At 44.7% G+C, this 16305-nt stretch overlaps 1 protein-coding gene across 2 annotated transcripts in view; it reads left to right on the top strand.

Moving 5' to 3' along the window:
- Nucleotides 1-16291, top strand: part of LOC129816621 (raftlin-2-like) — a 41257-nt gene extending 24966 nt beyond the window's left edge. For both annotated transcript variants that reach the window (XM_055871332.1, XM_055871333.1), the window contains exons 3-8: nucleotides 239-537; nucleotides 8728-8946; nucleotides 12423-12529; nucleotides 12851-12954; nucleotides 13707-13785; nucleotides 14689-16291. In XM_055871332.1, the coding sequence (XP_055727307.1) occupies nucleotides 239-537; nucleotides 8728-8946; nucleotides 12423-12529; nucleotides 12851-12954; nucleotides 13707-13785; nucleotides 14689-14883 (1003 nt within the window). In that variant the 3' untranslated portion in view covers nucleotides 14884-16291. The remainder of the gene's footprint in view (nucleotides 1-238; nucleotides 538-8727; nucleotides 8947-12422; nucleotides 12530-12850; nucleotides 12955-13706; nucleotides 13786-14688) is intronic.
- The last annotated feature ends 14 nt before the right edge of the window (nucleotides 16292-16305 follow it).

Genomic DNA, 16305 nt, shown 5'->3' with positions numbered 1-16305 from the left:
AAACACTGACAAAAACAAGTATGAACTCTCCAGCTGGACAGGGCTCCGTAGCGTGACACCATTTACCAAACTAATCCATACAACTCTTTACAGACTCAGAGTAGCTATCAGTCAAAACACAGGAATGATCAATGAATTACCTGTATTCTGCTTGTGGTAATTAGTGATTCACAGTTTGAACCTGTCTGAATATCTCTTTTAATTTATTTTATTTGATGTTCTCTTCTCTGTCTCCTAGCAAACAGGTGGTGTCCATGTGTCACAGTGTTCCGGTGTTGAGGGTGGAGGAGTGGCCTATCACAGGACAGTCTCTGACGGGTGACAATGTTAGAGCACTGATTGACAGGGTGAACAGTAGTGCCCGGGGGGGCGTGAGGTTTGTGGGCTCGGTGCTCCAGCCGGCTGGAGGAGGGGGCAGTAACGATAGGATGCCTAGCCCCAGGAGGGGCTGCCGATCCCTCCCACGCACTCCTCCATGTACCCCTCCTGGTGATGGAGAAACAGACCTGGAGGAGCACAGCCCTACCTACAGCCCTGGTGAGATTCTGTTTTTCTTGTCTCTTCTCGTCCTGGGTCTCGTCTTCTCTTCTCATCTTTTCTTTCCTCCTCTTTTCTTTTTCTCTTCTTGCCTCAGCTCCCAGGCTTCCATTTTCTCATGACTTGGAAGGATGGCAATGTGAGACTATCAATCAAGTTTATTTTAAATAGCCCTTTGTACATCAGCTAATATCTCGAAGTGCTGTACAGAAACCCAGCCTAAAACCCCAAACAGCAAGCAATGCAGGTGTAGAAGCACGGTGGCTAGGAAAAACTCCCTAGAAAGGCCAAAACCTAGGAAGAAACCTAGAGAGGAACCAGGCTATGAGGGGTGGGCCAGTCCTCTTCTGGCTGTGCTGGGTGGAGATTATAACAGAACATGGCCAAGATGTTCAAAATGTTCATAAATTACAAGCATGGTCAAATAATAATCAGGAATAAATGTCAGTTGGCTTTTCATAGCCGATCATTAAGAGTTGAAAACAGCAGGTCTGGGACAGGTAGGGGTTCCATAACCGCAGGCAGAACAGTTGAAACTGGAACAGCAGCAAAGCCAGGTGGACTGGGGACAGCAAGGAGTCATCATGCCCGGTAGTCCTGACGTATGGTCCTAGGGCTCAGGTTCTCCGAGAGAGAAAGAAAGAGAGAAGGAGAGAATTAGAGAGAGCATACTTAAATTCACACAGGACACCGGATAAGACAGGAGAAGTACTCCAGATATAACCAACTGACCCTAGCCCCCCGACACATAAACTACTGCAGCATAAATACTGGAGGCTGAGACAGGAGGGGTCAGGAGACACTGTGGCCCCATCTGATGATACCCCCGGACAGGGCCAAACAGGAAGGATATAACCCCACCCACTTTGCCAAAGCACAGCCCCCGCACCACTATAGGGATATCTTCAACCACCAACTTATAATCCTGAGACAAGCCCGAGTATAGCCCACAAAGATCTCCACCACAGCACAAACCAAGGGGGGGGGGGCCAACCCAGACAGGAAGATCACGTCAGTAACTCAACCCACTCAAGTGACGCACCCCTCCTAGGGATGGCATGAAAGAGCACCAGTAAGCCAGTGACTCAGCCCCTGTAATAGGGTTAGAGGTAGAGAATCCCAGTGGAGAGAGGGGAACCGGCCAGGCAGAGACAGCAAGGGTGGTTCGTTGCTCCAGAGCCTTTCCGTTCACCTTCACACTCCTGGGCCAGACTAGTTCTCTCCTCATCTGTCTCCTCCCCTGACCAATGTTGACATGTGGGTTATATCAGCTCTCCACACACCCTCAACATGCTGAAACCATCATCACAGCCACACTGTGGAGTCCTGGATATTTTCTCCCTTCAACACTCTACTCATCTTCCTCTTATCCCCCTCTCCTGTCAGTGTAGTTCAGTTGAACTCTGTGTTGTGTGGCCTTTCCTGCCTCAGGACTATCAGTCAGCACCAACTCTTACCAACCAAGCAGGGCACAACTCCTCACCACAGAGACAACCATACAGACTGACATGTCCTTGTCCTAAGCAGAGCGAGTTGAGTTCACTTTATAGTTCCCATAACCTCATTGACTGTGTTTTATCTAGCAGTCTTGTTCTCCTCAGTGATGGCTTGAACTGGCAGATTGATCTGACTCTCTCTCTTCCCCCTACCCCATCTCTCTCTTCCCCCTACCCCATCTCTCTCTTCCCCCTACCCCATCTCTCTCTTCCCCCTACCCCATCTCTCTCTTCCCCCTACCCCATCTCTCTCTTCCCCCTACCCCATCTCTCTCTTCCCCCTACCCCCTCTCTCTCTTCCCCCTACCCCCTCTCTCTTACCCCTACCCCCTCTCTCTTACCCCTACCCCCTCTCTCTTACCCCTACCCCCTCTCTCTCTTACCCCTACCCCCTCTCTCTCTTACCCCTACCCCCTCTCTCTCTTACCCCTACCCCCTCTCTCGCTTACCCCTACCCCCTCTCTCTCTTCCCCCTTCCCCCTCTCTCTCTTCCCCCTTCCCCCTCTCTCGCTTTCCCCTTCCCCCTCTCTCTCTTCCCCCTTCCCCCTCTCTCTTTCCCCTTCCCCCTCTCTCTCTTTCCCCTTCCCCCTCTCTCTCTTTCCCCTTCCCCCTCTCTCTCTTCCCCCTTCCCCCTCTCTTATACCCTTCCCCCTCTCTCTCTTACCCCTTCCCCCTCTCTCTCTTACCCCTTCCCCCTCTCTCTCTTACCCCTACCCCCTCTCTCTCTTACCCCTACCCCCTCTCTCTCTCTTACCCCTACCCCCTCTCTCTCTCTTACCCCTACCCCCTCTCTCTCTCTTACCCCTACCCCCTCTCTCTCTCTTACCCCTACCCCCTCTCTCTCTCTTACCCCTACCCCCTCTCTCTCTCTTACCCCTACCCCCTCTCTCTCTCTTACCCCTACCCTCTCTCTCTCTCTTACCCCTACCCCCTCTCTCTCTCTTACCCCTACCCCCTCTCTCTCTCTTCCCCCTTCCCCCTCTCTCTCTTTCCCCTTCCCCCTCTCTCTCTTCCCCCTTCCCCCTCTCTCTCTTTCCCCTTCCCCCTCGCTCTCTTTCCCCTTCCCCCTCTCCCTCTTCCCCCTTCCCCCTCTCTCTCTTTCCCCTTCCCCCTCGCTCTCTTTCCCCTTCCCCCTCTCTCTCTTTCCCCTTCCCCCTCTCTCTCTTTCCCCTTCCCCCTCTCTCTCTTTCCCCTTCCCCCTCTCTCTCTTTCCCCTTCCCCCTCTCTTATACCCTTCCCCCTCTCTCTCTTACCCCTACCCCCTCTCTCTCTTACCCCTACCCCCTCTCTCTCTCTTACCCCTACCCCCTCTCTCTCTCTTACCCCTACCCCCTCTCTCTCTCTTACCCCTACCCCCTCTCTCTCTCTTACCCCTACCCCCTCTCTCTCTCTTACCCCTACCCCCTCTCTCTCTCTTACCCCTACCCCCTCTCTCTCTCTTACCCCTACCCCCTCTCTCTCTCTTCCCCCTTCCCCCTCTCTCTCTTTCCCCTTCCCCCTCTCTCTCTTCCCCCTTCCCCCTCTCTCTCTTTCCCCTTCCCCCTCTCTCTCTTCCCCCTTCCCCCTCTCTCTCTTTCCCCTTCCCCCTCTCTCTCTTTCCCCTTCCCCCTCTCTCTCTCTTTCCCCTTCCCCCTCTCTCTCTCTTTCCCCTTCCCCCTCTCTCTCTTACCCCTACCCCCTCTCTCTCTTACCCCTACCCCCTCTCTCTCTTCTCCCTCCCTCTCTTCCCCGTACTCTCTCTCTCTTTCTCTCTCTTCCCCCTCCCTCTTCCCGCTCCCTCTAAATTCAACTTTTCAATTTCAGGGGCATTATTGGCATGGGAAACATATTTACATTGCCAAAGAAGTGAAATAGATCATAAACAAAAGTGAAATAAACTATACAAAATCTTCAGTAATCATTACACTCACACAATTTCCAAGTGAATAAAGACATTTCAAATGTCATATATAATGAGGTGCAATAGAATAAATAAACATAAATATAGGTTGTATTTACAGTGGTGTTTGTTCTTCACTGGTTGACCTTTTCTTGTGGTAACAGGTCACAAATCTTGCTGCTGTGATGGCACACTGTGGTATTTCACCCAGTAGATATGGGAGTTTATCAAAATTGGATTTGTTTTCAAATTCTTTGTGGATCTGTGTAATCTGAGGGAAAGATGTCTCTAATATGGTCATACATTTGGCAGGAGGTTAGGAAGTGCAGCTCAGTTTCCACCTCATTTTGTGGGCAGTGTGCACATGGCCTGTTTTTTCTTGATAGCCAGGTCTACCTACGGCGGCCTTTCTCAATAGCAAGGCTATGCTCACTGAGTCTGAACATAGTCAGGTAATGATCTTTTTGTTTTCTAATGATTTGGTTGGGTCTAATTGTGTTGCTGTCCTGGGGCTCTGTGGGGTGTGAACAGAGCCCCTGGACCAGCTTGCCTATGGGCTCTTCACCCAGTTAATTTATCTGTAGGTGATGGCTTTGTTATGGAAGGTTTTGGAATCGCTTCCTTTTAGGTGGTTGTAGAATTAAATGGCTCTTTTCTGGATTTGTACACGGAGTGTACACGTTGTACACAGAGGATATTTTTGCAGAATTCTGCATGCAGAGTCTTAATTTGGTGTTTGTCTCATTTTGTGAATTCATGGTTGGTGAGCGGACCCCAGACGTCACAACCATAAAGGGCAATGGGTTCTGTAACTGATTCAAGTATTTTTAGCCAGATCCTAAGTTACCTGTGGCGCTGATGTTTAGGCTGAGGTATGTATAGTTTGTGTGCTCTAGGGCAACGGTGTCTAGATGGAATTTGTATTCATGGTCAGGGCAACTGGTCCTTTTTTGGAACACCATTATTTTTGTCTTACTGCGATTTACTGTCTGACATACTAGGCCTGACATAATCTGTGCAGAAGTTCTAGGTGCTGCTGTAGGCCCTCCTTGGTTGGGGACAGACGCACCAGTTCATCAGCAAACAGTAGACATTTGGCTTCAGATTCCAGTAGGGTGAGGCCGGGTGCTGCAGACTTTTCTAGTGCCCTCGCCAATTCGTTGATACAGTTGAAGTCGGAAGTTTACACACACTTAGGTTGGAGTCATTAAAACTCGTTTTTCAACCACTCCACAAATTTCTTGTTAACAAACTATAGTTTTGGCAAGTCGGTTAGGACATCTACTTTGTGCATGACACAAGTCATTTTTCCAACAATTGTTTACAGACGGATTATTTCACTTATAATGATAATCACACTGTATCACAATTCCAGTGGGTCAGAAGTTTACATACACTAAATTGACTGTCTTTAAACAGCTTGGAAAATTCCAGAAAATGTGTCATGGCTTTAAAAGCTTCTGATAGGAGGTGCACCTGTGGATGTATTTCAAGGCCTACCTTCAAACTCAGTGCCTCTTTGCTTGACATCATGGGGAAATCAAAAGAAATCAGCCAAGACCTCAAAAAAAAATGTAGACCACAAGTCTGGTTCATCCTTGGAAGCAATTTCCAAACGCCTGAAAGTACCACATTCATCTGTACAAACAATAGTACGCAAGTATAAATACCATGGGACCACGCAGCCATCATACTGCTCAGGAAGGAGACGCGTTCTGTCTCCTAGAGATGAACGTACTTTGGTGCGAAAAGTGCAAATCAATCCCAGAACAACAGCAAAGGACCTTGTGAAGATGCTGAGGGAAACAGGTACAAAAGTATCTAAATCCACAGTAAAAGAAGTCCTATACTGACATAACCTGAAAGGCCGCTCAGCAAGGAAGAAGCCACTGCTCCAAAACCGCCATAAAAAAAGCCAGACTACGGTTTGCAACTGCACATGGGGACAAAGATCATACTTTTTGGAGAAATGTCCTCTGGTCTGATGAAACAAAAATAGAACTGTTTGGCCATAATGACCATCGTTATGTTTGGAGGAAAAAGGGGGAGGCTTGCAAGCCGAAGAACACCATCCCAACCGTGAAGCACGGGGGTGGCAGCATCATGTTGTGGGGGTGCTTTGCTGCAGGAGGGACTGGTGCACTTCACAAAATAGATGGCATCAGGAGGCCTTAAAATTGTGGCTATATTGAAGCAACATCTCAAGACATCAGTCAGGAAGTTAAAGGTTGGTAGCAAATGGGTCTTTCAAATGGACAATGACCCCAAGTATACTTCCAAAGTTGTGGAAAAATGGCTTAAGGACAACAAAGTCAAGGTATTGGAGTGGCCATCACAAAGCCCTGACTTCAATCCTATAGACTATTTGTAGGCAGAACTGAAAAAGGGTGTGTGAGCAAGGAGGCCTACAAACCTGACTAACTTACACCAGCTCTGTCAGGAGGAATGGGCCAAAATTCCCCCAACTTATTGTGGTAATCTTGTGGAAGGTTACACAAAACGTTTGACCCAAGTTAAACAATTTAAAGGCAATGCTGCCAAATACTAATTGAGTGTATGTTAACTTCTGACCCACTGGGCATGTGATGAGAGAAATAAATAATTCTCTCTACTATTATTCTGAAATTTCACATTCTTAAAATAAAGTGGTAATCCTAACTGACCTAAACCAGGGAATATTTACTAGGATTGAATTTTAGGAATTGTGAAAAACTGAGTTTAAATGTATTTGGCTAAGGTGTATGTAAACTTCCGACTTCAACTGTATATATGTTGAAGAGGATGGGGCTTAAGCTGCATCCCTGTCACACCCCCTGGTCCTGTGGATTTTTTATATTTTTTTAGGTCAATTTTAACCGCACACCGTTGTTTGTGTACATGGATTTCATAATGTTGTATATTTTCAATCAATTTGTATAGCAGACCCTTATGCCAAATTGAGTCAAAAGCTTTTTTGTAATCAACAAAGCATGAGAAGACTTCACTTTTGTTTTGGATTGTTTGTTTGTCAATTAGGGTGTGCAGGGTGAATACGTGGTCTGTTGTACGGTCATTTGATAAAAAGCCAATTTGACATTTGCTCAGTACATTGTTTTCGCTGAGGAAATGTACAAGTCTGCTGTTAATGATAATGCAGAGGATTTTCCCAAGGTTGCTCTTGACGCATATCTCACAGTAGTTATTGGGGTCAAATTTGTCTCCACTTTTGTGGATTGGGGTGATCAGTCCCTGGTTCTAAATATTGGGGAAGATGCCAGAGCTGAGGATGATGTTCAAGTATAGCCAATTGGAATTTGTGGTCAGTATATTTTATCATTTAATTTAGGATAACATTGACACAACAGGCCTTTTTGGATTGGAGGGTTTCTATTTAATGTAGTTGGAGAATACAGTGGGTTCTGGTAGTCTTTAATAGTTGATTCTAAGATTTATATTAGATCTTGTATAGGTTTTTGCTGTTTGTTCTTTGTTATAGAGTGGTTTATCTATACATCTCTGTTTTGGATAGAACTCTTCGTGTTGTTTGTTTAGATTTTCCCAGAAGTGGTTAGATTCTATGGATTCTTCAATTACATTTAGCTGATTTCTGACGTGCTGTTCTTTTTCCGTGGTGTATTTCTGTGTTTTAGTGATTCACCATAGTGACGGTGTAGGCTCAAGCTTTCTGCGCCTCTGTTTGTGGTTGGATACGTTTCTCAATTTCTTTCTTAGGTTTTTGCATTCTTCATCAAACCATTTGTCATAGTTGTTAATTTTCTTAGGTTGTCTGCTTGAAATTTTTAGATTTGATAGGGAAGCTGAAAGGTCAAATATACTATTTAGGTTTTCTACTGCTAAGTTTACACCTTCACTATTACAGTGAAACCTTTTCTCCGGGAAATTGTCAAGAAGGGGTTGAATTTGTTGCTTAATTGTTTTCCACACTATTTTCCTTCCATCTATAGAATTTCTTATTATTCAGTTCCTTTGGCTTTGATGCCTCATGATTGAGCATAGCTCTGTTCAAGTAGTGTGATTTTGCTGTGATCTGATAGAGCGTTCCGTCAGTCCACTGACACCCCTAAGAGACTCTGGGTTGAGGTCAGTGATAAAGTAGTCTACAGTACTACTGTCAAAAGATGAGCTATAGGTGTACCTACCATAGGAGTCCCTTCAAAGCCTACCATTAACTATGTACATACCAAACGTCTGACAGAGCTGCAGGAGTTGTGACCCGTTTTTGTTGATTATGTTGTTGTAGTTGTGTCCTAGGGGGGCATATGAGGGAGGGAATGCTGTCACCTCCAGGCAGGTGTTTGTCCCTCTGTGTGTTGTGTCAGGTTCTTGTCCAGTTCTTGGCATTTAGGTCGCCACAGACTAGTACATGTCCCTGGTCCTGGAAATGACTGACCCCCCCCCCCCCCCCTCCAGGATGGAGAAGCTGTCTTCATTAAAGTTTGGGGATTCTAGTGGGGGGATATGGGTAGCTCACAAGGACATTTTTCTCTGTTGAGATCATTTCAGATCATTTTCTCTGTTGAGACCTAGCCAGATGTAAAACGTTCCTGTGTTGACTAATTTAATAGAGTGGGTTAGGTCTGCTCTTACCTCGTTAGCATACCCCCTGAGTCTCTTCCCTGTTTCACACCTGGTAGTTTGGTGGATGGGACTACCAGCTCTCTGTAACCTAGAGGGCAGCCAGTGGGTCCGTCTCCTTTAATACCATGTTTCAGGTAGTATGACAATGTCTGTATTTCCAATTTATTTGATTAAGTCTGGTTCCTGCTCTTTGTTGAGCATCTCTCTCTCCATCCTTACCTCCTCCCCATCTCTCAGACCTGAGGTTGCTGGTGTTTTTCCACTCGTGGGCACCAGGCTGTGCTCCGCTAGACGCTCTGGCCTGCCAGTACCACCAGGGGGCACTGTCCATGCGCGTGTCCAGAAAGGGTCAGATGGTCAGCTCACTGGAGGCCGATTGGCTGGAGCTGACTGCAGCCTACTACCGCAAAGGCTGGTCAGTGGTGGACTCGTTTGTGTACTGGGACACACCCAAAGGTACTGTCAAATACTAAGATAGAGAGACTTCTAAGGTGAATGTAAGATGCATGTACATCCGTGCCCCCCTCATACACGTGATCTTATTCATTATGATTCACAAGATACAACTAAACTTAGATCAGCAATCGTACTCTGAGAAAACAAGCCTAGGAACTACTGTGTAGTAGTGGCATGTATAAATCTTCTGTAGTGACAGCCACATCAGGCTTAAAGCAAAAACAACATGCATGCTGTGACATCTTGCCTAGGAGTTGTAAGGTCTCTAGCAATGATAGGCCAACATCCTATTACAGTTTACTTCTCTGGAAGAGAGGATGGGATTAAAGAGAGATTAATAACAATTTGTCCTCATCCATCTCTCGTGAATCCACATCTTTCTCAATCATCCTTCTCTCATTCTGCTACTCTATCCATTATTGTCTTTTCAGAAATCTGTTGTGTTTCGTCTCCCCGCTTCCTTCGTCCCACGGATCAGTCACTTCCTGTTTCCCAGTCCCTGCTCCTTCTCTCCCTTGTCCTCTCCCTTCTATCCCTCCTCCTGCTCTATCCTCCTTCTCCCTCTTCATGCTCTCTCCTCCTCACTCCCTCCCCCCTTTCTCTCTCCCTCCTCCTCCTTTTCTCCCCCCCCCCCTCCCTCTTCTTCCACTGTGGCTATATTTGGAGCTCTCTTCCCAACCTGGCTTCTTGTTGCACCATAGACTTGCAGCATAAAATCCACATCATTTGTAGACATCTGGGGCCTGAGAATATAGCACACGGGGGTCTCTCGCTCACATACAGCCTACTTCATGTCTTTAACTAGCTCATTGTCATGCCAATGACATACTTTCAGTACTGACTAGAATTCACTTCCTCGCAGAGCATTGTTCACGTTGCAGTTCAACAGCTACTGTTAAGGTATTTTATTTAACTAGGCAAGTCAGTTAAGAACAAATTCTTATTTACAATGACGGCCTATCAAAAGGCAAAAGGCCTCCTGCGGGGACAGGGGCCTGGGATTAAAAAAATACAAAAATAAATACAATATAAATATTGAACAAAACACGCATCACAACGAGACAACACAACACTACATAAAGAGAGACCTAAGACAGCATGATAACAACACAACATGGTATAAACATTATTGGGCACAGACAACAGTACAAAGGGCAAAAAGGTAGAGACAACAATACATCACACAAGGTATCTGGTGACGCACGTCTGTCCACCGATTACATTCGTGTAACTCAGATTATGTATGATTTTTATGTTTTCTGGTTGATATGCGTTGTGTGTTGATACACTGAACAAAAATATAAACACAAGTAAAGTGTTGGTCCCATGTTTCATGAGCTGAAATAAAAGATCTGACATGTTTCATACGCACAAAAAGCTTATTTCGCTCAAATTTGTTTACATCCCTGTTAGTGAGCATTTCTCCTTTGCCAAGATGATCCATCCACCTGACAGGAGTGGCATATCAAGAAGCTGATTAAACAGCATGATCATTACACAGCTGCACCTTGTGCTGGGGACAATAAAAGCCCACTCTAAAATGTGCAGTTTTGTCACAACACAATGCCACAGATGTCTCAAGTTTTGAGGGTGTGCAATTGGCAGAAATTCCGCTATGCCCTCAGACGAACCATCAAACAAGCAAAGCGTCAATACAGGACTAAGATTGAATCCTACTATACCGGCTCTGAGGCTCGTAGGATGTGGCAGGGCTTACAAACTCTGTAGTCTGTAAAAGGGAAACCCAGCCGCGAGCTGCCTAGTGACACGAGCCTACCAGATGGGCTTAAATGCCTTTTATGTTTGCATCGAGGCAAGCAACACTGAAGCATGCATGAGAGCACCAGCTGTGCTGGACGACTGTGTGATCACACTCTCCGTCGACGATATGAGCAAGACCTTTAAACATTCAACATGAAGACCCTGGGACTAAACACCTCTCTATGCAACTGGAGCCTGGACTTCCTGATGGGGCTATTGTGGAGCGGGTCGAGTAGTTCAAGTTCCTTGGTGTCCACGTCACCAACAAACTATCATGGTCCTAACACACTAAGACAGTCGTGAAGAGGACACGACAATGCCTATTCCCCCCTCAGGAATCTTTTAAGATTTGGCATGGGTCCCCAGATTCTCTTTTTTTTTTTTTTTTTTACAGCTAAACTATCGAGAGCATCCTGACCGGTTGCATCACCGCCTGGAATGGCAACTACTCAGCATCTGACCATAAGGCGCTACAGAAGGCAGTGCTTCCTGCCATCCAGGACCTCTATACTAGGCGTGTCAGAGAAAGGCCCAAAAAATTGTTAGACTGCAGCCACCCAAGTCATAGACTTCTCTCTGCTAACAGCTTCTACCCCTAAGCCATAAGACTGCTGAACAATTAATCAAATGGCTACTTGGTAACGGTACCCCCAGTATATAGCCTTGGTATTGTTATTTTATTGTGTTACTTTTCATTTTATTTTTTACTTTAGTTTATTTAGTAAATATTTTTAACTGCCTTGTTGGTTAAGGGCGTGTAAGTAAGCATTTCACGGTTGTTGTATTCGGCGCATGTGACATAACAATTTGATTTGATTTTAATGTACGAATGTCCACCATAGCTGTTGCCAGAAATTGTAATGTTAATTTCTCTAACATAAGCCGCCTCCAATGTCGTTTTAGAGAATTTGGCAGTACGTCCAACCGGCTTCACATCCCCAGACTGCTTGTATGGCGTCGTGTAGGTGAGCGGTTTGCTGATGTCAACGTTGTGAACAGAGTGCCCCATGGTGGGGTTATGGTATGGGCAGGCATAAGCTACGGACAACAAACAAAATTGCATTATATTGGTGGCAATTTTAATGATACCGTGATGAGATCCTGTCGAGCCATTCATCTGGCGTCATCACCTCATGTTTCAGCATAATGCAAAGCCCCATATCGCAAGGATCTGTAAACAATTCCTTCCATGGCCTGCATTCGAACTAGACATGTCACTCTTTGAGCATATTTGGGATGCTCTGGATTGATGTGTATGACACAATCAACAGCCTGATCAACTATGTGAAAGAGATGTTGCGCTGCATGAGGCAAATGGTAGTCACACCAAATACTGACTGGTTTTCTGATCCACACCCCTACAATTATTTTGTTTAAGGTATCTGTGAGCAACAGATGTATATCTGTATTTCCAGTCATGTGAAATCCATAGATTAGGGCCTAATTTATTTATTTAAACTGACTGATTTCCTTACATGAACTGTAACTCAGTAAAATCTTGGAAATTGTTACATGTTGCGTTTATATTTTTGTTCAGTATAGTTTACTTTCTGTCTGTGTGTGTGTGTGTGTGTGTGTGTGTGTGTTGTAAAGTGGTTGTTCCACTGGATATCATAAGGTGAATGCACCAATTTGTAAGTCGCTCTGGATAAGAGCGTCTGCTAAATGACTTAAATGTAATGTGTGTGTGTGTGTGTGCGTGTGCGTGTTGTCAGGTGAGCCCGTGCCCAGGTCACTAGAGGGGCTGTTTGTCTATGAGGAGAGAAGCACTGCCCCTCCTGCCAATGACACTATCGTAGTGGAGCAGTGGACCGTCATCGAGGTCAGAGAGCCGTGTGTGTGTGGTGGGAGAGATTAGCATTATGTGTGTGTGGTGGGGGAGATTAGCATTATGACTGTGTGGTGGGGGAGATTAGCATTGTGTGGTGGGGGAGATTAGCATTGTGTCTGTGTTGGGGGAGATTAGAATTATGTCTGTTTGTGTTGGGGGAGATTAGCATCGGGTGTGTGTGTGTGTGTGGCGGTGGGTGGAGATTGTGTGTCAACAACCCTAATGGTAACACAAGAAGATGGATAAACAAGTGTAGAAAACATTCAACAATTACCTCTATCCAGTGTGTGACAACATTGTTGTGCTGTGTAGGGTTCTGATGTGAAGACAGATTACGGGCCACTCCTTCACACACTGGCTGAGTTCGGCTGGCTGCTCACCTGTGTCCTGCCCACACATATCATCCGCTATGACAGGTAACACACATAATTGATGGACATTTTGATATTAATGTTGTTGGACCAGTCTTGGCTCAAGTCTCTGTACTCAAGTGATGAACCTGACATTGCACTTCAATGTTTTGTGTGTTGCCTGATGGCAGTGGTGGAAAAAGTACCCAATTTTCATTCTTGAGTAAAAGTGAAGATACCTTAATAGAAAATGACTCAAGTAAAAGTCACCCAGTAAAATACAACTTGAGTAAAAGTCTAAAAGTGTTTGGTTTGAAATATACTTAAGTATCAAAAGTAGGTGTAAATCATTTCAAATTCCTTATATTAAGCAAACCAGACGGCATCATTTTCTTGTTTATTTGAATTTAGGGATAGCCAGAGGCACACTCCAACACTCAGACACCATTTACAAACGAAGCATGTGTTTAGTGAGTCCTTCAGATCAGAGGCAGTAGGGATGACCAGGGATGTTCTCTTGATAAGTGTGTGAATTTGCTAATTTTCCTGTCCTGCTAAGCATTCAAATTGTAACGAGTACATTTGGGTGTCAAGGAAATTGTATGGAGTAAAAAGTATATAATTTTCTTTAGGAATGTAGTGAAGTAAAAGTTGTCAAATATACATAGTAAAGTACAGACTACAGAAAGTAGTACTTTTAAATATTTTCACTTAATTTACACCTGACTGATGGTCCAGAACAAATTCGTCCATTTTGTAGCCCGGGTCATCATGCCTTATGACTGTTTTCCTTCATAAACTTTTGTGTGTTTGTCTAGTGATGGTAACCTGGCAACCAAGCATGTGGTGTTCCTACAGAGACCAATCAAGACCTCTTCAATACCACAGAGCAACCATGTGAGGACTTGGTTTCAGTTAGAACAAAACACTACAACAGGAAAGCTGCTATGTGACTACTGCCCCCCTGTGGATTTTTTTATATGATAAAGGGAAGTGGAAAATGAAAGCAAAGTGAGATGTATCATACAAATCAATGAATTGTATTAATAAGAATCTGACCCTTTTTATTCAATTTTTGCCTAAAATAACATACCCAAATCTAACTACCTGTAGCTCAGGACCTGAAGCAAGGATATGCATATTATTGATACCATTTGAAAGGAGAAATGTGAAATGAATCTAGGAGAATAACACATTAGATCTGGTAAAGGATAAAGAAAAAAACTACTTTTTTGTCATCTTTGAAATGCAAGCCCAGGCACAATATAGATTTACCACTAGATGGCAGCAGTGTATGTGCAAAGTTATACACTGATCCAATGAACCATCGCATTTCTGTTCAAAATGTTGTATCAAGACTTCCCAAATGTGCCTAATTGGTTTGTTAATAACTGTGCACTCTACTCAAATAATAGCATGGTATTCATTCACTAATAGCTACTGCACATTGGACAGTGCAGTTAGATTAGTTTGTCCTGGTAAATTTTCTTGTTACTTACTTCATGCTAATCACATTAGCGCACTTTAGCTCAACCGTCCCGAGGGTGGGAAACCGATCTGTAGAGATCCTTAAGAGGTTTTAAATTGCTACACTATAATGCCTGAATTTAACCTTACACTCAACTGTCTAATTCTTAAGTGAGACTGTGAGAGCTAGTTGCTGTTACACACATCTGTGCTGCATTAAATTTGCATGTTGCTTTTACGAGATATTTTAATGACCTATGATTTATTTGCACAATGTTTAGCGTTACTGCATAGAGAAGTTCCTCTTATCCTACCCTCTCTGTCCTCTCCAAGGCTGGGTCCATTCAGAGCGACGTGTCCACTCACTCTGTGGGCAGCCCCCTAACACCCCCCAATATGGAGTTGTCCACCACCGCTGGGGGTATCGGGGGGTTCCCTGTCTTCGGAGGGGGGTACCCCAGCACCCTGTCCCACCTAGAGGGGGGCTTCGAGCACGATGACGGGGCGGCAGAGGTGACCTGCATGTGACCCCTGAAATGGACACACACATACACCCCCCATCTATCCCTCTAATCGCTTCCCTAACCAAGAAGACTAGAAAAGCAAAACTTGGCACTTTTTAAAAATTATTATGTGGCCATATTTACAATTTTGAGATGGTGTTATTTCCATTTTTATACATTTTGTTGGGAAAAGCAAGCTGTAGAGACACTTTTGTTCATGCACTTATTAGTCCAGATTCACACATCACATCTCATCGTTCACACAGCACCTTGTCATATGAGGAGAAAGAACACACACACACATTCACACAACTGTGACCAGCAGAAAGCATAGGACATCTTCACAGTGACCGGGGGAACCAGGAAGAAGCTTCCATGCAGACACACACAGACCACTGGATTGAACTCTGACCAACTACACACCTGATTGTTGGAACGTGACCCCATGTTTTGGGACCCCCTCCCCCAAGCACCTCCGTTCAATACAACTTTATTTATCTCCTCATCCTCAGACGTGTAACATCTTACCTACTCTGGCTCAAGGTGACACGGGCCAAACGCACAGCTACATTGGGAATACATTGTAGTGCAGCTGACTAGGTATTCCCTTTCCTGCCACCAGCTCCTCCCCCGTTGTCTCAAACACACCCAGCTGGATGGAAATGTACCAGGCAGATAAATACACACTCGCTGTTTGTTGGTGCTACTGTCCAGGGCCTTGCAGCGTTCAGTAATATTATTCAAACAGACCTCTTTCTGGGATAGTTGTAATACTAGGGGTGTTTGAGTTTAGGCCCGGAGAAGATTATTTGTACTGTAATTGCATGGGTGAGTCTTATTTATTTCCATATACCGGACTGCCAAGCCACAGGGTTGCCTGGGTAATATACTGAACCTTCTCTAGATATGTACATCAGGGCTATAAATGTATTGTCTGATTGGTGCTTAAATTTATTGTTCACTGATCTGATCATTAGTGTGCATTTTCATAAGATCAATACCTATTCTATTCCTGCACCTATTGTCATTTAGAAATAGCTGGTAGTTATTTTATAGCCACATGGTACTGGTTATCAGGCCTCAATTGTTTTCATTCTGCCCAGTGATGATTCCTTTCCTCAGTTCTTCAGACAAAAGCTCTATTGTGTTACTAAGGGAGGCGACATTTGTTTAATAATACTATTAAAGTGAAACAAAGCGTTTGTTGTGCAAGAGAACACCACGATGCTGTAGATGTTAAATAGTATTACTAGAGGTGGACATTTGTAGTTATACAATACAGGTTTATGAGCCCCTTTGTTTTGGGGATGGTGAAACAAATCATTATTATTTACCTGTTGCAGTGTTTGTGAGAATTTGTAATATTTTGCTTCCTTTTGTCATCAGTGTTTATTATATTAAACAGCTATTCCTCTGTGTCCGCTTTAGAAATACACATGCCCATGAT

Source organism: Salvelinus fontinalis, chromosome 19 (assembly GCF_029448725.1).
Source record: "Salvelinus fontinalis isolate EN_2023a chromosome 19, ASM2944872v1, whole genome shotgun sequence".
NCBI classification, from domain to species: domain Eukaryota; kingdom Metazoa; phylum Chordata; class Actinopteri; order Salmoniformes; family Salmonidae; genus Salvelinus; species Salvelinus fontinalis.
The sequence above is the reverse complement of the archived record's forward strand: the minus strand, read 5'-3'. Positions and strand labels throughout refer to the sequence as shown.